At 44.8% G+C, this 22,077-nt stretch overlaps 1 protein-coding gene across 1 annotated transcript in view; it reads left to right on the forward strand.

Annotated features, from left to right (window-relative positions):
- The window catches only part of MYO9A (myosin IXA), a gene marked incomplete at both ends in the record, with an annotated part of 131,334 nt that overhangs the window by 20,241 nt on the left and 89,016 nt on the right, over nucleotides 1–22,077 (forward strand). The window contains 6 exons of the mRNA XM_079540626.1: nucleotides 2,728–2,822; nucleotides 6,637–6,699; nucleotides 10,437–10,536; nucleotides 13,083–13,139; nucleotides 16,171–16,268; nucleotides 18,687–18,813. Coding sequence (XP_079396752.1) covers nucleotides 2,728–2,822; nucleotides 6,637–6,699; nucleotides 10,437–10,536; nucleotides 13,083–13,139; nucleotides 16,171–16,268; nucleotides 18,687–18,813 — 540 coding nt within the window. The remainder of the gene's footprint in view (nucleotides 1–2,727; nucleotides 2,823–6,636; nucleotides 6,700–10,436; nucleotides 10,537–13,082; nucleotides 13,140–16,170; nucleotides 16,269–18,686; nucleotides 18,814–22,077) is intronic.

Raw genomic sequence — 22,077 nt, forward strand, 5'->3', positions numbered from 1 at the left:
GCGAGCATTCCTGCAGGCGATGGAGCAGATGATGGCTGAACTGAAGGTGTTGAGATTCAGTCGAAGGAAGCTGCACAGTTTTGGGAACACGGCTCATTTCTGAGCACTGTTGCTGTTGGTATCACCTGGCAAATTCAGTTGCGGTGCAAACGCTCGGCTCCCACGATAGGCATCTCTTTGTGCAGAAGTGCTGTAGGAGGCTCCAGGTCCGGGTCTGCCTGTGCCGAGCCGTTGGATGGGCAGGCGGGTGCTCCGCTCGCACACAGGAGCGCATTGAGCTCGTTTCCTTCCAAGCCTTGAGCCCCAGCCAGTACAAGCTTTGGTCTCCCCAAGAATTTCAGGAATGCTGTTACTGAGTTTTTCCGCTCGGCGCTGGAATCAACGGCTTCGAGAAGTGGAGTGATGCGAACAGAGCGTAATTTCAGCGCAGCAGTTGTAACTCATTCTGTGGTTTCCTAAGCTGAAGTAGAATATTCTGCCCTGCCGTTGCAGATATGTAGATTAGACATGCATAAATCGAATTAATAGCACTTTTTTTTTAATATAGCCTGATAGTTCTGTTAAAGGAACGTGGCGAGCCAAACAAAAATGCATGAGGTTGTGTCAAATTAAACACCAGACATGCCTTCACGTACTTCTGGCCCTTCGCCGGCATGCCTGCGCCATAGAGAAAGCAGCTTTCACAAGGCAGAGAGCTTTCTCATTTATGTGAGCAATAAAGAAAACGACTGAAAGAGTGATATTACAGGCTGTGAGTTCTGTGGGCGTTCGTACTGCAGCGTGTAGCGTGGTCTGACACATGGATGGACAAGAAGTCACAGAGCTCGTTCCTCATAATGGGGATAATGGGGAGATAAACAAGGAGGACTGGTGCAGTTCCCCACACCACATTCAAAATGTTTCACCCTGCACAAAGAGAAACAGGTGAAACCTTCCTGCTGGGATGCAAGGGGTCAGGGAATGTGTTGATGTCCAACATGACTTTAGAAGGGTTTTGTGGTTCGGCTGCTCGTGCAGCACCTCAGGAAGGAGGCAGGCGCTCGCTGGGCTGCTTGGGTGAAACAGCTAGAAGGGGACAGGTGGTTCTTCTGGTAATGCTGAAATAGTACTATCATGTGAAAATGCTTGTTTGGGGAAAGTGAATGCCTGGGATTTAAGCACCGGGCTGTGGTTTTGTTCACAAAGAGCTGGGCACAGGGAGGGCTTCAGGGTGACGGTGAGGATGCTGGGGAAAAGCTCCTGTGCGCACAGGTGATTTTTGGGGAAAAGGCAGAAAACTTAAGTGTGTGTAACCTGCAAAGCTTGGAAGCCCACGTATGGGAAGGCTTATTAGTTTCCTGTGTGGAATCAGCCTCTCTGCAAGCCTGAGCATCAGCTGCTCGTTTGGCAGGTTTCTGCCGTTGCAGAACTTGTTTTAGTCAACTGGTGGAAATTCATATGCAACAGCTTGAGCCAAAACAAATCCGTGCCTTCAAAGAAGGGGGAAATTCCATCGTTTGTTAGCAAGCCTTCGGTTTGGGATGTAACACCGCGTGTGATGAGGGATGCTTGAGACCTGGCTGCTCCATGGGCCCACGCTGTGCTGCATCCCACTGGTGGGAAGGCTGGGTGCTCATCTGGCTGCTGGGAACGGGAGCATTGCGTGGATGCAGGGCTGATGGCATCAAGTGCCTTTCAGAAGGATTTCCTCTCACTTGGCCTATTTTTGGGGGTTTTAGTTGCAAAGTAAAACCTGCAAAGGTCATTTGAGAAGTCGGGGATTATAGATGTAAAGCCCTTTTAATCTTTTCCAATAAATAGCTGAGTGGGAAATAAATCTGTTGGGAGCTCTGGGCTGAACCCTAATATTGAGCCTTAGCACAAAATGTATTTGTAATTGTGATTCAACGTACAGACACAGCTCCTAGAAATTACCCTGTGTATAATTGCCTTAAGTACGTTTGGCTTAGAAGTAAAGGGGAGCAATTACCAAAACAGGTGTAATAAATGAAGCATTAATTGTACCTGGCAGCTGGGATGTTTCAGTCACCATGAGCCAGACTACTGAAGTGATTTAGGCACAGTTGCAAACACCAGTTTTCAATTAAGCTGCTTTGAGATGCAGCTCTTAAAGGTTCCCAGTGGTGATTGTGCTCAGGGATGGCTCTCTGCATTAGATGCCTCGGTAAGGTGGAGTTTTAATGAAAGCTTTGTGTCGTAAAGCATTAAAGCATTTAGATTTGGGAAAGCATCAGCGACAAATTGAACCGATGGTGTCTGAAACACTGAAGATCCTGTGGGTTATGTCTGCACGATGCGTGACGTTGTCTAAAACCTGGGTAGCCTTCAAAGTGTTTTTCCCCTAATTCCATATGTAATTAAAAAGCAGCTAGCTCATTAGAAGTTAGTCTTGTTGGAGCAGTATACTTTTATATCCATTTAAATAATAAAGTGTAGCCTTAACGCAGAATGTAAGAACGTCAAATATTAAATTTCTTGTGTAGCTGACGCTTCACTTTTCAACAGTGTTTGTCTAACCTTTCTGAATCCTAAACTGAAAGTGAACGTGGTCCCCAGAAGCTCATCCTGTTATTCTGTAGCTCGTTCAACTCCCTGTGTTTTTTATTAATTTCTTACTGTATTACAGCAGTAGCAAAACCCTGGAGGTGCGTTGGTAGTGATGTGCACGTCCATAAGGAAAAGTGGCAGCTTTTCAGATGCAGTGATGCTGTCTCATTCTCTTCACAGGCTTTTGGAAATGCAAAGACAGCGCATAACAACAACTCGAGTCGTTTTGGCAAGTTTATCCAAGTGAACTACCAGGAGACGGGCACTGTGCGAGGGTGAGTGGCAGTGGGATCCACAGCCTGCCTTTTTTCTGTATGTAAATGTTATGCAAAGGTTGGTTTATCTGCGCTGCACATCAAAGCATGGATACACCTGAGAATGGATTTAAGCCAGTTCAGTTCTCATTAATCATAACGTCAACTTTATAATTAAGCCAAAATGTAGTTTTTTCCTCTTAAGAGAGCAAGCAAGGGCAATGTTTTAGGGCCGTGAGGATGGGTCACGGGGCCAGAGTTTGTGATGGGCACAGAGGCCTGCAGGCTGGCTTTGCTCAGACTCAGAAATAGAAAGCCAAAGGGGATTTAATTTTGCAGATGCCTGGTAGCTGTTACAGAGAAGATGGAGCCAGATGATTTAGCACTGCTGTCTGATTCCTCATACGCTTCCATCCATACCCTGAAGTGTCTCTTGAAGCCAGCCCTTGACCACTTAGGGCACCCTGTGCCCCAGGCTGCTGTTAGGAGGTGCTTGTCTCCGCTGTGCTGCCACAGGGTCTGTTTCCAGCCTCACTGCCTGCTTCCACAGCTCCCGGTGAGCTCCTCCTGGTGATGGCCACAGCTGGGTGAAGGCTTCTGGGGGACACATCTGGACCTGGATTTCTCTTGGGATTCTTCAGATGACATCATGCCATAGCCCAGTGTCTCACACCAGCCCGAAGGGAGCAGGGCTACCTTAACCCTGCTTTTTGGCTGGGTAATTAGCTCAGCTGGAAAAGCGGAGAGTAGAGTGGCATTCCAGGGGCTTATAATTTCTGCAGCTAGCTAAGAGATCTCTTGCTGGGACTTTGTTAATTTAGAGAGTTGCTTTTACATTTTTCCTTCCCTATTTTCCACCAGAACAGTATTGCACAAATGGGTGCCATTAATTTTTCAAATGAGCCTGGGTACTCTGTGTTCTTTGCAGTCAGGCAGCTGTTTTTTCATCCAACTTTTATCTGCTGCTCTTTTTTTTTTTTTCCCCTTCTATTATTAATTCTGGTGAATAGTTCTCTTAAAAGGATAAGCTTCTCTTCTTTTTTCATACCTACTTAAACACAGGGTGATAGAATCCAGCAGATGCCCTAACAACCTGTTACCTTGACGTGCTGGCCAGCTCTGTGATAGTGCCTTTTATGGTTTATTGGCACTTACCTGCAAATAACGTTGCATTTGTGTGCAGTGGTTCTGAAAATGAGAGAAATTTTTCTTTAACAAACTCATTTCTTTGGTCTTCGTTACGTGATGGGACGAGAGTGTGCACGGCCCCAACCACAGTGAGAAGACATTACAAAAATAACTCAGCTGTTCCCTGCATACCAGAGTGAGGTTTTATTCTCCATTGTCTTACAAGGAAGATCACAAGTTCTGCGATTTTTCTTCTTAATTTTTATTTTTACATTTAGCGTAGCTTTTAAGCACACTTTTTTTTTTTTTTTTTTTTTTTTTTTTTAAGCCCATTCAAATCGGTTACGTCCCCATTTTGTGCATATGATTTTCTTGGTTAATGTGAAGTATAATTTGCAGGCTCGGATCAGAATTTTGCTCCGTTTGTGGGCTGAAAATAGCAGTTGGGTATTTGGTTACCGACTGTATGCAGATAATGACCCAAACTCAAAGCGAATTTCAGCTTAAGAGGTGTAATAGCCAAGAGATTTAGGAGCAGCCAACCCCACCCCACGAAATGAAGGCTTTGAAGATATGTTGGAAATCAGTGGAGTATGAGCAAAGGCTTCATTTAAGTGCATTCCCATAAGGCTTTATGAATTTATTATGTCCTGTTCAGAGATAAGTGAGCAGTGGAGGAAGGGCTTTGCAACACGTTGAGTCCTCCTAAGATGATCAAAAGCTTCCACATCTTACGTGCTCCTTAAAATTGCAGAAGAGCCAGATGGGAGAGATTTTAATTAAAAGCAACAGTGCACTGCCATAATGTTAAATTTGTGCAGCAGCACGGGGCTGCGTCGCAGGTACTGTGAGGATGGTGGGTATTTTGCATGGTGGGATTTGTATGTGAAATCCATGCTCAAGGTTTTGATGATATTAGTTGGTATACCAGGGACAGGTTCTGTAGCATGATTAAGTGAGTACTTTGCATGAGGTACTCTCAACATTTCTTTACTGTTAAGACTGTGGGTAATAATAAGGTAGTTTCTACATAATTGACACCAGTAAATAGAAAGAGAACATTTGGGGGTGTTTACTTTTTTATATTTCAATTTGTTTTCCTTTTCACTGTCCTATTAGAACAGGGAACATACTTGTATTCATTTATCACCTTCTCACTAAGCAAAGAACATCCTGCTAGAGCAGCATTCTCCTTACATCTACCCTGCTCTAAGTAGTGGGTTGGGCCAGATGACCTCCAGAGGACCTTTCCAACCTAAATTATTGCATGCAACTGAGTTTTTTGAGTCTATAATAAGAGCAGAAATCACAGGGGAAGGGATTATGTGTCAAGCGTGGTCGACTAGATCTAGGTTGTCCTGCAGCTGTGTGCCAAGCTGCTGCCCAGTGCTGTGCCGGGACCCAGGCCGTGCTGGTGCCTCGCTCACTGCCCCGTCTCTTCATTGAGTCTTCAGGGAGCTTCGTGCCTTGGCTTGGGAAGTTGGTAAAACAGGAACTTAAGGTTAGACAGAGAGGAATATCCATAGCTGTCCTCAGCTTCCTCACAGGGAATAAATAAAAGAACTTCCTGGTGCACATCTCGTGCCGGGATAATGGTGCTTGCTGCAGCCCACCTGCCTTTCTTTACTCCTCCTGTGCAGCAGGGGAGTCTTGAGGTGTGTGGATGTGCCGGTTCCTGCAGCCTCTCCTAAGCACTGCCCCAAAAGTCAGCCCAAAACCCCGCAGGCACGGCCAGGTTGGTTATTTTTTGGTGAAGGTAGAGGAGAATCGCTGAGAATTGCCCCAGGAGAATTGCTCCTGGATAATGCCTGGCTCTGTCTGCCATCTGAGGGTTATGCTGGGCACCGTGCTGTCCCATCACATCCAGAGCTCCTTGGGGGTGCAGCTCGCACGTGGCTGCTGTCGGTGCCACATCACTGTGGGTCGGTGGCTGGAAAAGCCCAGCCTCTGCCTCTGTGTGTCAAGTTACATCATCAACATTGGCAATTATAGCTCTAGCTTCCACGTCCCTATCATTACTGGTTAGCACTGAATGGAGAGAGAAAAAAAAAAAAAAAAAAAACAAAAAAAAAAAACAACAGCAACAAACATGTCAAAGCTTGTTTTAGCTAGTGAAGTTATTAATATATATATGAAATTAACTCGTCAGGGAGGCTGTTAGGATAAAATGTCAACGCCAGTAAGAAACTTCTGCAGTTCTCTGGGTTTTGACCATATCCACAAGTTAATAACCCAAAGCTTTTGTAGCAAAGTGGCTGCTGGAGAAGAGGGGGTGATAATTTGGGCATGGAATCCATGGCTAAATCTTAGCTTGCAAACTTGTGCACCCAGATGCGTTTCTGGTTGAAGGAGGGTTTGTGCACAAATCTCAGTCTGCAAGCAATTTTATTTTGCTGGGTTTGAATTAAATAGGTATCAGAGATTCTTAGTTTCTGTCAAAATTCCCCCCTGCACTCCCTGCCCATAGGCTAACTCATCTGAGATCATGTTTTTCATATCCAAGTTAGTTTTGGCTTTGTATCAAACCAAAAAACCTCAAAAGCCAAACATAATATTGGGCTTGTTCTGCCTAGGAAGAAATTTATATAACTAAGTGAAACAAGGCTGAAGCTTTTTTGGTGTAGTAAAACTGCAAAGTCCCAGTAAAGCTGTGTTCATTTAAGTTGAATATTGGGTCAATGAATAATGCTTTTATTTCTTCTTCCAGAGCTTATGTTGAAAAGTATCTGCTGGAAAAGTCCAGGCTCGTCTACCAGGAGCACAACGAACGGTAGGTGCCTGTGTTTCACTGGGTTCTGCCTCCCGGATGTGCTGATAGTGCAGCACAGATGGCTCCAGTCCCTGCCTGGGCTGGCAGGGGGATGGGGATTTTCGTGCTTCTGACTGCGTGCTTCACAGATAAAGCCTGTATTTACGTTGTGTGCCATGTTGGCTTGGAGGGGAAAACAGAAACTCTGACAGCTTTGCTTGGATGCGCTGCACCAGCAAGCAAGCATGCAGGGTGCTCTGCTGATGGGCTGCGAGGCTCCACCTGTGGGATGTTCTGCATTTCAATGTTGTGTGGACTTAAAGGGTAGAAGCAGTCCTCGTATCACAGAATCACAGAATGATTGAGGCTGGAAGGGACTCCTGGGGGCCGTATGATCCGACCCCTGCTCGAGCAGGGACTCCTCAAGTGTTGCCCAGGTCTGTGCCCAGATGGATTTTAACATCTCCATGATTGGAGATTCCACACCCAAAAAAGGAGTCCTGATCACATCAAATGTTTAACTTTTGCCTGTAACAAATCAAAATCATACAAACCCACAACAAGACCTGCATTGAATCTTCACCAAACTCTCCTGGTTTGGTCATCTGTGGGAACTTGATACTCCTTTATGACCAGGAGATGGAGGAGGCTGCACCTGGGTTAGTTGGTAGCACACTGGGTGATGGGGAAGGTGCATCAGAAGCTGCAGGCTCCAAAACAAAATGTTCCTCATTGCACTTCTTACTGTTACTACTTTTATTATTTTTTTATTATATAGAATTTTATGTATTTCATTCATAATTTTGTACTGAAGTCTCTCTAACTTCAGATTTTATTTCTTAAGACACTGCCTGGCTATAGAAGCCTGTTTTTGCCATCTTGCTGCCTGTTTAGGGAGGAATGTAGTGCCCAGGGAAAAGAGAAGTCATTATTTTATTAACAGTCCTTGACTTACATTTTCCACTGTCTATATGATTAATGCCATACCATTTGTATTCTTACACAGCTTGTCAACTACTTAGTATCTAATTTGGGAAAGAATATGGTATTTTAATTCTATTTTACAGCTCTTGAAAACATCAGAAGGGCTTTTAGAAAAAGCTAAGATTATACAGACGACAAATTTAAGCAAACTGTTGCTTCCTAATATTAGTTGTTATTTCCTCTAAAATGGTAACTATTCTGAGTGCAACAAATTGGCTGCTTCTAACTTTCCATCACCTGTTGTATTTCAATTTCTGGCACTTTTGCGTTTCTCTTTTGGGAATAGATGCTGTGTGAGAAGTTTTCTCTAATGTTGATGGAGCGTTCCCAAAGTTAGATGGCACAGACTGCCTCAGTCTTGGCAAATACACTGTTAGGTGCTGTGATAATTAAGCTTGGTTCCTCTTGAAATCAACCACAGTTCTGGTTTTAGAAATACTGCTATGCTGTTAGTATGAAACCCATGTCATGGTTGTTTTGAAGCAAAACAGATGAGTATTGCATGGAATAGTTTTGTTATTCAAGTATTTGGAATATTTGAGCAGAAGTAAAAAATTGAAGGTTTTCCATGGAGTTGCAGAACCATAGAATGGCTTCTGTTGGAAGGGGCCTTAAAGCCCTTCCAGCTCCAACCCTCCTGCTGTGGGCTGGTTGGTTGCCCTCAGCAGATCAGGCTGCCCAGGGCCCCATCCAGCCTGCTGGTGAGAGCCTCCAGGGATGGGGCACCCACAGCCCTGCGCAACCTGAGTAAGGAATTTACACCTAATAGCTGACCTAGATCTCCCCTCTATTAGTTTAAAACAGTTCCCCCTTGTCTTATCACTACCAGACCATGTAAAGTCAGTGTTCCTCCAGCTTATAAGCTCCCCTCAAGTCCTGGAAGGCCTCACTGAGGTCTCCTCGCAGCCTTCTCTTGCCCAGGCTGAACACCCCCAGCTCCTCAGCCGTCTCCATAGCAGAGGTGCTGCAGCCCTGGCAGCATCTCCGTGCCTCCTCTGCCCCGCTCCAGCAGCTCCGCACCCTTCCTGCGCTGGGGGCCCCAGGCCTGGGCGCAGCACCGCAGCTGGGGCCTCACGAGGGCAGAGCAGAGGGGACGGTCCCCTCCCTGCCGCTGCCACCCCTCTGTTGGTGCGGCCCAGGATGCCGGTGGCTTTCCGGCCCCCAATGGACGCTGCTGCCTCGTCTGTGGCTTTCATCCACCAGAGCCCCCGAGTCCTTCTCCGCAGCGCTGCTCTCGTGAGACCTTCTCACAGCTGGGATTGTGAAGAACCCCTCACCAAGTTCAGTTCCATCTGCGCTCTGGCTTTCCCTGATCACAGCAGCATCCCTGTACTCTTTCCAGACCAGCCATCCCTGCTTGCACTGCCTGTATATTTCCTTCCTGTCCCTCAGCCTGACCGGCAGGTCCTTGTTCAGCCATGTTGGTAATGATCTTCTCTGTGAGCACCAGGTCTGGTATCACTTCTCTGGTCGGTCTGTCTAATGCCTGAACCAGGAGTTTATTGTCGATGGACTCCAGAAGTCCCCTGGAGCAGCTCACTGTGTTGCCTTCCCAGCAGATCCCCAGGTGGCTGAAAGTCCCCATCAGGATGAGAGCCTGCGACTGTGACTATTGCTGCAGCTGAAGCAGGGAAGCCTTGTCAGCAGGCTCCTCTTGTTCTGACAGTCTGTGTAGACTCTGAACACCAGATGTTCTTTATTGATCTGGTCCATAATTTCAACCCGTAAGCTCTCAAACTGATGATGGCCATTTTCAGAGGCAGCTCATTGCTGTCCATCCACTTTTTAACATTGAGAGCAGCTCCCCTGCCCCTCCTCCCCTTCCTATCTCTTCTGCAAAGCTTGCAGCTCTCTATCGTAGTATTCCAGTTGCACGATTTGTCTCACCATGTTTCCTTGATAGCACTTAGGTCATAGTTTCCTAATTGCAGCATGGCTTTCATCTTCTCCTGCTTGTTTCCCATGCATGCATTGGTATGGAGGCACTTCAGCTGGGCTATCAGCTGCATTATCCTGGAGGGGCTGTTTTTCTATTCTGTCACACAGAACTGCAGCTGCCAATGTATTACTTATTTTAGTGGCAATGAATTATTTTTAAAAAGTAAACAATCCTGCACTGCAAATGAGCTTTCTAATTAGTATATAGGCCTTGCATGTGTTTCTGAAGGAAAACACAACGATGTCAGCCAGGAGTTCCTGAAATCCCTTCCTGGAGGTGTGCATCCATGGATAAAGAGGATCTAGCTTTCCGTTACTTGGTTTAAGCTCTTGCATCACTGCAAAGTGCTCTCAGGCCATATCTATACCACTCTCAGTATTAAGCACTCTAGTTGTTGCACAAGGCCCTAATTTTTATTTATGTGATGAATCTACAAAAAACTTCGTAAATCAGGGCGTCTTCATCTCCTGCATCAGTGTGAGATCAGACCGATACAGAACAGTGACAGACCGAGCTGTCTCTCACTCAGAAGGCTTTGGTGACACAGGACTCAGTGACTCTTTTCCAGATTCGTGTCCTTTTTAGCTTCATATTTTGTTGTTTCATCCCCTGGAATTCTAACTGCATTCAAAGTTGCCCTAATAGCTAAAAACCATGGGACCATGGAAAGAGAACAAACCCAGAAGTGGACGTGATAAACCCTGTTCATGTGCTGAAAGTGTACGTGCAGGTTTGAGCTGGGAAGCTGGAATGTGAAGCTACGAGACTTCTATGTGTTTCTCTACTCAATGCTGCAGTCTGTTTTCAAGTTTAACATCCTTTTCTTTGTCACCAGGAACTACCATGTATTTTATTACCTCCTGGCAGGAGCGAGCGAGGAAGAGAGATCAGCATTTCATCTTAAGCAGCCTGAGGAGTACCATTACCTCAACCAGGTGGGATTACTCTACTGGTGGCACTGGCAACATCTTGCCTTTTCCACCACTGATAAGCATCAGCGTGTGCAGTGATAAATGTGGGTCATTTCAGTGCTCTATAGGCAGCAGTCCGTCACTGTAAATTAGTCTGCATTGGCAACCTGAACACTTCTTAGTATGAAAAAAAATCAGTGTTGCCCATTTTCTGTCCCCTAAGTGGAGTTATGTTGGATAGACAACAGAAGCCACAAGCCAAACAAGGGAGAAACAGTAGTGATCTACCTTTGTATGAATGTTGAGGCATTAACGTGTGGCTGCTGAGAAGAAGAAAAGAAAAATGTGTGATGCCATTCAGGATGTAGTCCTAATTGTGTCTCTTTATGGCTGGCTGTCAGCACGAGCCTTTACATTTAACAATAAAAAAGTTTAATGTAAATGAAAACACGGAAACCACTGAAAATGTGGGGATTCAGAACGTGTGAGATACCATCAGTGCCAATTCAGTTCATACTTCAGGAGATCTAATTTGCTCCATGCTTAAGATGCAGCTGTGTGTTGATACTTGTAAACAGAGAATTTACAGGTTTTTGCTCAAAAAAATAAAATCAGTGGAGTAGGATGAGATGGAGCATAGTTCTATGTTGATTTTAACTGCAATTGCAATTTTCTTGGCCTGAAATGCCAAAAGCCATAAAGAGAAATTTAACATGCGAGTTGGAGAGCAGCTCACATGCACTGTGCAGCACAAACAGCCTTTGGTCTTTGTAGAAATATAATTTAACTCTGTAATATTCTGTAAATCACGTGGGGCTCTTTAAAGATGTTTAAAGTGGGCTTTCAAAGCCAAAATATGGCGTGCTATTAATGACTGCCACCCACTTGGAGCAGGACTGGGAAATTGGCACAAGTGAGGAGCATGCTAGGAACTTCAGCTCTGTTTAGCTTCTGCTCTTTTGGTGCCTCCTGCATCCGTGAGCAGCACAGAGGTTGCAGAACGTGCTGTGCTCCCTCCCACCATCTGTGCTGCAGTTCTGCAGCTCCAGAGCGCCAGCATGATTTGAATGGAATGTTTTGTCAAGCACAGATTTTGTTGGGCAATCTGATAGTTCTCTGTTAGCCTCAAACATTGCCTTTAATTACAGTCTTTCCTTTTACTTAATAGTATCTTAGCGCTTCGGGTCATTGATATTTAAATTAAATAATGAAACTATGCTGCTGTAGGCAAGTAGGCCACAGAAGGATGCAGAGGTTCATCTAGTGGGTGATGGAAGCAGACTCTGGGCTCACCTGACCACAGTGTATGGAGAGCAATGACATCTCAGCGTTCTGATTATAATCATTTCTCTGCGCTTAGTGTTTGTGGTAGGCCAGTGAGTGCTGACAGCTATGGAATAGTGGCTCCTTGAGGTGATTGCCTGGCTTCCTAACAGTGCAGCAACAGCCGTGTCCTGTAGGCAAAGGACAAAAGGGAAAATGAGGAGGAAGAAGAAGAAAGTCGTAGTGGAGGAATGGGGAAAGAAACTGTGAGCATAGAAGGGGAAAGCACTAAATTGAGGCTTGAGCATTCACAGTAACTTCTTCAGTGCATCCCAGAGAAATCTCAGCCTTTTAAAATGGAAAGAGAACAAACCCAGAAGTGAATATAAATATCTAACTAGAATTAAACACTAAAATTTAAAAGCTATGCAATACTGAGCCAGGCCCCATCACTGACCCACTGGGTCCTTGAGTTATTTTGTTTCTCCCAGGTTCCTCAATTCACATTGTTATGCAAAATAAAAGTGTATTTTGCATTGCAGATGAGGAATAATCTATTCAGGTACTTCAACAAAATGCTCTGTTGATTGTAAGTGCAGGGAGAAGGTTGGGAAAAAAAAAACAGTTTCTTTCTAAAAGCTAATTTTCTTAAAATATCTGCTAGGCATTTTTAGAACATCCCCCTCCCATCAGTGACTGGAGTCATCGAGCAACTCGCTGAATGATTTCTGTGCTGTACATTCATATTTATCCATGCTGAAGTTAGTAATTTGCAGGATCAGATCCTTGTTTTAATGGAATCCACATCCCCAGTGCCACCTCTGTGTTCCTTGCAGGAGCTCTGAGTCCTGAGCCTGGATGAGTCCTCTCAAGTCTTCACTGTCTGACTGGAAAATGACAGGAACTCAGGAGAAGCTGGTGCTTTTTAGTGAAACAATCACACTTTTGCAGCATGTGTGTGTGTGTCCAGAGCAAAAGTTGAGAGCAGAAACAGAAATCAGTGCAACTCTGCATAAATAGCTCTTTGGCTGTAGGTAAAGCAAAGGTTTTTCCAACCAATTCGCTTCAATTCATTTAGCTCAGAGCTTGGGAAACCTCCACTTGAAAACACTACAGAGAAATCAGAGCATCACAGATGTGAAATAGTTATAAATCTAACTTCCTGTTGATAAAATAGATCAGGAATGACTATGCAGAATAATAGTTCTTTTATCTGGGAGGTCAGTATCACCTCCCTTTCTGAAGAGCTGGTGGTGGGAGTCGTGTTGGGTCTGAATGCTACTTACCTGGGTCTGCCTTGCTTTCAGATGACAAAGAAACCCCTCAGACAGAGCTGGGATGAGTATTGCTATGACTCTGAGCCGGTCAGTACGAGTGCCTGCGTCCTCGGGGCTGTGCAGGGCTGCTCCTCTTGCTGCCTTTTTGGCGAGGCACGCTGGGACATGGGCAGAGATGAATGTTAAGCTGTTGCTGATCCTCTCCCCTGCCCTGCATTGGTGTTGCTTGTGTGTTAGCTGGTGGCAATACAGATACCCTTTCTGTTATCCTTTTTTGCTTATTTCTGTCTGGAAAGCTTCAGCAGTTTGGTTTGGATATGGTCATCTAGTTTTTTGCAAATAGTAGCTCCTTGATATACAATACAGATTGTTTTGTGTGAATTGGCTGCTGCGGAGTGATTTGTGAGGCAGCAGCTTTGTGGAAATTGAAATGGCTGCCTGATAAAACTGCAAATCAGGATCTGGAAGCACTAAGAGCTGGCTCGTTTCACATCAGCTCGCTGTGGTTGTAGCAGTGTATCTGCCGTCCAACTTCCAGGAAAAAAGAAGACAAAACCAAACCTGCCCCATCAGCCATCTGTGAGACAATCAGATCCTCCTATTGCTCAGAATGCAAACAGTTCCTCCTCTGAAAATAGTTCTGCTGTCCTTTCCAAATGGAGCTATCCAAGAAAGAGATCGTGCTGCTTCGCCCCTTCCCCAGCTCCTTTGCAAGCAAGACAGGGGCTGTGGCTTTGGTCAGTGGTGTGCTTCGTGTTGGTGTGGCTTGCAGATGTGTCCCTGTGATGGTCTGTGTTGGTTTGTCTTGCACCACAAAGCATGTTTCCAGCCAGCTGCATGTTGTCCCAGCTAATTCTGCCATGCATGTAATGGTTGCTGCACCCAGCTAAGAGATTTGGAGGATGAGGTGATGTGGAAAGGAGCTGTTGTTCTCTGTGGCCATATAGGCATCGTGTTAACAAGGTTTCAGCTGCAAACCCATGTTACAAGAGGAGAAGAAGGAGGGAGTTTAGCCTCCCAGAGTTCAGAAGCCTCAGATATTGTACTGGCATCCTCATGAGGTCCTGTGAGAACATAGGGCTGCTTCCCTGTGTGCCTCACGATACCAAAACGAGTTGCAAAGACTTGAATTGCTTTAGGAGTGGGTTAGGAAGATCAACTGGAGAAATGCCAGGAAAACCAAACCCTGCTTCGTTTCCTTATTTTGAGTGGGAAAACCATATGTCCTTACAATTGGGCTGGCTGTATTTTTACTCTGCTCAGGGTTGTTTTCCGTGCTGCTCATGGTAGATCACATCCTGGCTTTCGGGATGATTTACTCTTAAGCATCCTCTGGCCCTTTTCCTCCGTGAGATGACAACAGAGGCTTTGGGCTGCACCTTACGCACACTTCCAGCTTATAATGAAACCCCATTATAACTTCTTTGAGCTTTTCCCAGAAATCCATGGATTGCTGAAGTTGGCCAGTAGTAAGCAGGGGACTCATTGCTCTAAAATCAGTGGAACTTTTTGAAATATATATGTATATACACTCCTTAAAATACATATTATTTATACATAAATGCTTTAAAAATACATATGTATGTATGCATATAAAATCCATTAGGAAACAATACCTAGCACAGAACTGAAACACTATGGAGCGCATCTGCTTTTAAGTAGATAATTTGCAAAAAGCTTTTCCATGTGGACTAATGACTTTGACGATTGTTATGTAAATTGTTCATTAAATGGCTTTGGCACGGATTGCAGTATTTGTGAGTCAGCTGTGGTATTTCGCTGTTGCCTTGTGAATTATTTTGGGTGAACAATGCCACCAAACGAAATGGGTTCCTGGAATGTGGATGGCCAGTAAAAGTGGCATTTGTCGTCCCTTCAAAAAGTTCTTCAAAAAGCTTGTTTGTAGAATTTGTGGATGCGTTTTTTGGTTCTGCAGGACTCCAGGTCCTGCCTTAGTGGGTGTGAAAACTCCTGAAATTACCCACAGCATATTTGTGATGGCTGGGGATGCCAGTCAGCCCACATTTGGGTTGTGCTACTATTTAATAGTAGCTAATAGTGCAGTGGACTAGCTTGTAGAAAGTCTCCATTTAAGTGTTAGTAAATATTTTGAGGTTTAAGACAGCATTTATATCGTAGGACAGGCAACAACATAATTCTGAATTGGAGGCTGGGGATTTTTTAAGGAAAAAGTATAAAATCTGAGCTATGAATAATCCGTAGGGGCCCCAAAGTCAGTCAAAGCATGCACGAGGTCCTTGGCTTTAGTAGTTTATTTACTCGTTTAAGGAGGATTAGTTTAACTCTGCGCCCTAAGTATTGGGAAGAGTCTGGCTAACTAAATCATTCAGCTGTGACACGTTAACTGCTGGGAGATAGAGGTAGGAGTGGGTTCAAATTCCCTGTAAAAACATACTGATATTTGGAATAAAGCTCACGAAAACGATGTGAAACTTTCCCTTTCTTATGCAGCATTTCATTCACTGATGACATAGAATTACATTTTATTTTGAAGTATTTTAGAACAGAATTCTTCCTATTTACTTCAAGGAGCTCCTAACCAGGCCAGGGCCAGGACTTAATGTGGAATGAACTGCCTGGAAACGAGCACACTGTTGCTACTTCACGGCCTTTCTGCATGCTTGTTCTCCACAATTCTGGCCAAATAGTTATCATATTTAAAACTGCACTTTGGTTTGCTTGTAGGCAGACTGTTGAAAAGCTGGTTTTCCTAGGCAGCTTCAGTTTGTGCACTCTTTCCAGTGTTGACGAAGAAAAAGTCTGCCTTGCCTCTAGAGCTAATCGTGGATTGTTATTGCATTGCTTGTGCACTTCTTGCTCTGTCTGCTGTGGTGCTGTGCATTCCCTCTTGCTCTGGAGCAGGGTTCAGAGCAGTATCCAAGGGGCTGGGTGTCAGGGTCAATTAACCACTGTTATTCTGCATCCGCATTAGCGAGGCCTCCTACGTATCTCGTTTCCCAGTGCCAGATTGGAAATGTTCTAGTTGCCGATAAAAGCGTGGAGATCCTGGGATGATATTTATGAAGTGCTGACTTGGCCATCTGGACCTGTTCTGGCCTCAGTTGCAGGACTTAATTTTTCCCTTTGAACCCAGCAGGATTGCTTTTCCGTTGAAGGGGAGGACTTGAAGCACGACTTTGAGCGCCTACAGCTAGCCATGGAGATGGTGGGCTTCCTTCCCAAGACTCGCAGACAGTGAGTTTATTTTCTGTGTTAACAGATTGTATTACTGAATTGTATTAATACCAAGTACGTTGTACATTTATAATAGTAATATAAAACATAAAAATGATCCCTGTAATCAGTGAGACAAGCTAACGTAAATGAATAACTTTTTGGTGTTGTGAGAAGGGTTGATGACACACTGACTGCTCGTACAATAAGGGAATAATCACGATGGCAAGATATAAGCAAAATGTGCCCTTCGTTACTGTTATCAAGCTGTCTGTGCATATTGGCAAAAAGCTGGCATCTGGATGTGAACTATTCAGAATAGTCATACTGTGCGTGTAATGAATCCAGATCCTAGTTTAATCAGAAAGCCAGGCATCAAATCTAATCCTTCTCCACGCAGTTGCCAGTTTTTAGACTCGCTTCCAGCAGCCCTTCATTCAGTGCAAATGCTGGTTGAAAACTTGGGCTTCTCGGTTGGATCGCAGCGCTGCCTTTTGCCAATGGCGAGGAATTGTGTGCTTTACATCCTGCACTAAACCACAGAGTAATTCCTGCACTGACTGGCTCCATTGTTCCAGAGGTTTGAGTAGGTCTGAACGAACTTGACAAATATGTTGCTAAGATTAGAAACAGGCTCAGAAAAAATATGTATTGATAAGCGATCTTCGGGGGAGCATTGTTTTTGACATCATAAGCATTGCTGAAGGGCAAATCAGTAGCTGGAACGCAGTGAGAAAGCTGGTGCTTTTCTGAGTAAAATTGTTCAGACAACAATTTAATGAACCAGGTTCCTTTTTCTGAGATTCAGGAGGTTTATGTAGGAACAGGGAATTTTTGCTTTGTGCTAATGGCACTTGAAACCCTACTCATCGCCTAGAGGAGATGACATTTAAGCTACATCTACGATTACCTCCTGCTCTTTTAAGCATGAATTTTCTTTCTTCTTAACAAGTTTCTGTGCCAGCCAGCAGTTAGGAATCCTTTACAGTGAGGCATCATTTTGCTTTCTGCTCCAGTAAGAACTTGTTTCACCTACCTGAGAATCTTCTTCATAAGCTCATACTTTATCCCAAGCATTAACAAATGGTGAAATCAATGCTGCTTTCTCTCTGTGCTTTCCACACATATAGATAAACTCAAGTGTGCACACTTTTACCGTCACTCTGTATACATCAGCATACACCCTTCTTTTTCCCATCTGTCTGTTTCACGTCAAGAGCACGCTGACATTGTCCTGACAGCATCATGGTGCATCGCTGCTCCCTGAACTGATGCCACTGCATGCACTCGAGACAGATGCTGCAGCAGTGAGGAGGGCAGCACAGAACTAAATTGCTTCCCATGTTCTGCCCTGGGCGACTCATTACACAGCAGGAATCGAGTTGCAGTGACAGGTTTTCTAAAGCCTGTGTGCAGCGCAGGGTTGCTTACAGTGAGGTAATTCAGTTGGCAGAGGAAAGCAGTGGGTAAGTGTCTGAGCAGAGTAGGATATCCGTGTAAATTCAGGATTTTGATTTACTGCATGATAACTGTTATTTTTCCCCCCAGAGGGTGGTGAGGCACTGGAACAGGCTTCCCAATGAGGCTGTGATGCCCCATCCCTGCAGGCATTCAAGGCCAGGCTGGATGTGGCTCTGGGCAGCCTGGGCTGCTGGTTGGCGACCTGCACACAGTGGGGGGTTGGAACTGGATGAGCATTGTGTCCTTTTCAACCCAGACCATACTATAACGCTATGATAATGTAGGACAGGCTCAGAGGGGTGATGCTGCATTGTCCAGACAGGCTGGTGGTGTGGTGAGGAATCAAATGCAATTTCAATGATTGTTAGGTCCCCAGAAGGACAAGTAAAGTACATAGCTGAAGGCAGCTGTGATTTATCCTGAACTTCATTTTTTTTCTTGTTATATGGCCTGCCGTTTTGTAACCATGGGTTTGGTTATGTTGAACTTCAGGCTGGGAATCAGGTGACCTGAGTTATTTTTTCGAGTCCAAGAAAACCAGAATGGAATTCTTTTCAAAAAGGCTGAATCACTGCAAGTTTGGTACTTGACTAAATAAAAAAACAAAAAACAAAAAACAACAAAGCCAATTAAGTGAGTGCTTGCTTTAAGCCTAATTTTTGAGAAAGTGTTGGCCTAAGGGAGAAGACTAGAAGATTAGAGGAATAAGTCGAATAGAAAGGTAGCACTTGGATGTCTAGAGGTCGAGGGGGCTGTGGAAAGGGTGGGATATGAAGTTGTGTAAGGCATGTACTGAGAACAGTGTTTGAATGAGTTTTTATCACCTGTCAGAGTTCATGGTGATGGGATCCCGCTCAATACCTGACAAAGATTTGCAGCCAGGTTTCACACTGAGCGTGTTGTTTGCTTTCTCAGTGGATTTAAGGAAAAACAGACAAAACCAACAAAGTGAAAATGAGATCTGTCTCTCTCCTTTAGAATTTTCTCTCTCCTGTCTGCAATACTACATCTGGGTAACATCCGATACAAGAAGAAGACCTATCGGGATGACTCCATCGATATCTGTAACCCCGAAATACTGCCCATCGTGTCGGACCTGCTGGAGGTAAGCCTCTGCTTTCAGTCACTTAGCTTTGACAGCTAATGAGCTTTATTTGTATTTCTAGTTTCACTGAAGGGCAGATTGTCTTACATTAATGTAGCCTGTTCGTGTTTTCCACTAAGGAGTTAGGAAGACTTTTTTTATGAGGCCTTAATGTAAAGTTTTTTCTAGCTGGCCATCAGTTCCTGTATAATTGACTGAAAATAGCATTTCTGAGATTACAACTAGAAAGATTGCAAGCAAGTTCTGGATGGGTCTAAAACCTGCCGTTCCTCATGGTGTTTTCTTCAATTGCTCAGCAATTCAAGAGCTCCCTCACCAGAATTCTCCAATGCTGAAATTGGTTGCAGTAATTGTATAAGAAACTACTGAAGGAACTGTAAGTCCATCAGCCCACTCTGCTGCTCCAGGTAGTGGCAGTAGGGGGTTCTGAATGAAGTCACTGTGTTTTGTTGCCTGATGTCCCTCTGCCAGCATCTGCAGAGGTGGTGGTGGATATGCTGCAGGTGCATTTCACTCTGTCTCTTTGGTGCTCAGTTACGGACTTGCATTTATCTAGTTCTGGTTTGAACCTGTTGATGCCATCTGCTGTTTTACTGTGTAAGAGCCTGTACAGAGGGTGCTTTGTCCTCCCTGGATGACCGCTGTACCAGTGTCACCTGGGACAGGTGTCTGTGAGTTGGCACATCTCACCTGACCGATTCCCATCGCATCCAATCTTGCTGAAACAGAGGAGTGTGCTCCATGAGCCCAGCTGCCTTAGATTTCCTACATCCCTCTGAAAAGTCTCTGGATAGTGTAGAAGGTTCACTTCTCCTATTTTCCTGCCAGAAGGTAATTTGTTGTCCTTCTGTGCACACGTGGTGCTCTCCCATTCCTTCCCTCGGGCAGCTGTTGTGCTGTCTTACTCCTTGAATTCAGGGGTTGGCGCACAGATTTTCATAGCACTTCATCAATGCTCTGAATGTAGGGAGAGGAAAGCTTCTGTAAAATATGGGTATAAGCAGCTGGATGCTCTTTGCGTCTTGGACTTGCAGACTGCAGAAATAAACAGAAGGAAAATGTGAGTTTGGATAGAATGTCATTGATCTGACCCTGTTAAAAATGGCTGCGTTGGTCGCAGCAGGAATGCCAGGTCATTTAAGAAGTAATCACTTTTTGAGAAAGCTTTGAATAAGAGAGTGACTTGAAGATCTGAAAAAGTTCCAGGCTTTGGGTCGTTGCCCTAGCTTTCTTCTGCAAACAAATTCTTCTGCAACATCTGTGTGCTGGAAGGTATTGGGGTGTTATTTGCACAGGCACGTGTGAAATCAAGCATCAGTTGAGCCAGATGGACCCGACGGTGGCTTTGTGCCATGCACTGGGACAGCACCAGCATGGGTACCATGTTCACTTGTAGGTATGTAGAATTTATAGAGGAAAAAGAACAAATAAATGAATGCATATTTTAACTTCTTGAAAGAACGCTTAGAAGCTGGTGTAACTGAGCAAAACAGAACTGCTGTTGCTTTCAGTAAGTCCTTTGTGAGCTGACTGATCAAACACAGCACCAAAACTTCTTCATCAGGCACCAGCGTTGCAGATGTCAGGCAGGATTTGTAGGAGGTGCTGCTGTGTTTTTTTGTAAGTGGTGCTGCTAGTTCTTAAACCTGCATCTCTTTGGTTCTTTCCCTGTGGAAGTGCAGATGTTGCCCACAAGTGTAAACTTTCTGATGGACCCACGCCCCAGTCAGCTGAAACAGAGCAAGTACATTTTCAGGAGAAGCTTGGTCTCTGTGTCTGAAATGTTCGACCTCTGCAGACTTGAATTGCTCTTTTGCCATGTTGATTCAGTTCTGACCAAGGGGAGAACTGAAGGGTTCAGACAGATGCATCTTTGTTGCGGGGCAGCCATTGCACTTACCTACTGAGCACTTTCCAGATTGAGTGGAATCTTGTTATCCAGAGACCAAAAATCTCAGTTGAAGCAATTTGATATTTTGCATTTTGTCTCACTTGGATAATTATTTTTTTACTCTTTTTTTGTGTGTGTGTGTGATCACTGTAAATACACAGTTACTCTTCTCATGCCAGTGTTGCTGAAAAGATTTAAAAATTTGCTAATTCCTTCTCTACATCTTGGCATTACTTACCAAGGCTGAAAAAATCATCTCAATGAAACTAGGACTGGCTGACAAATACTTGAATTTCTTTCCATGCAGCCATTGGCTGCTCAGCAGGGCAGTGTGGAGTGTAGAAGAGGATGCAGCTATCCTTCCTGTGATCTGATACTTACAGGCAAGAAATCTGGGGCTGTGGTGGTTTGTTTTTGTTTTGTTTTTTTTTTCTTTGAAGTCTTGCTGGATTTGTTCATTCAGGGATTTGACTCGGAAAAGAGAAGGAAAAAATCCTCTTGGGTTTGGAAGAAGGGCAGCTGAATGGGGTGCATCTGAGAGCTGCCGAGAAGAAGGGATCCAGGGACCCAGAAGTGCAGCACCAAGGGAGTGGTTGCCTTCCTGGGGAAAGGAACAGCCAGCCTGGCTGACGTGAAGAAACTGAGCAAAATTAGGCACGTTTTCCCCCTCCAAAGGGGACGTCTGGCCCAAAGTATCACGAGCTTGCTGCTTTTCATTGCGAAGTGGAGCCTTTGAGCCTCTGAGGACAAATCTGGGGGAGTTTCAGTAGTCAGTGCAAGAGCACCGAGTACCTTTTTCTTCCACTGAGATACTTAGCCATCGTTTGCATGGAGAGATTTGTCTCCCTGTGAAATGAAGCTGACGCGCGGATTTCTGAAGAAATCAGGGAGGAGATGATGACCTGAGATGGATTTTATTTTTCTTCAATGCTGAACAGCCCCTTCTAATACTCTTTGAGTTTATTAAAACATCCAGACTGGCGTTTGTTGAAAAAGCAAACTGCAGTGTAGGATTTTGGCCAGCCTCTGTGGATCATTGTTTCATTTACAGTAAGACCTCGATTCCTTTTCTCAGGCACAGACGTAGCGTGTGGATTATGTGAGGCTTTTGGCAGGTTTTTCTCGGCCTTTGTTTAAACTCTGCTGAAATATCAGCGCTGAGGCGTGATGTCAGTGCTGCCTGATGGATCGAGCAGACCTGGAAGGCTCCACAGGCAGCGAAATTATGGCAGGCAGAGGGAGAGATCCTCCTCAGAAACCAAGGATTGTGTAAAAACCCTCCTGGGGAAAAACCTGGAAGCGCTCCTTTGTGGGTTTATTGGTATCCATCTCTTCTCTGCGGTCCAAACCGGAAAGTCCTCCCGCCCCTCCAC

Source organism: Tetrao urogallus (assembly GCF_951394365.1).
Source record: "Tetrao urogallus genome assembly, chromosome: 11".
Lineage (NCBI taxonomy): Eukaryota > Metazoa > Chordata > Aves > Galliformes > Phasianidae > Tetrao > Tetrao urogallus.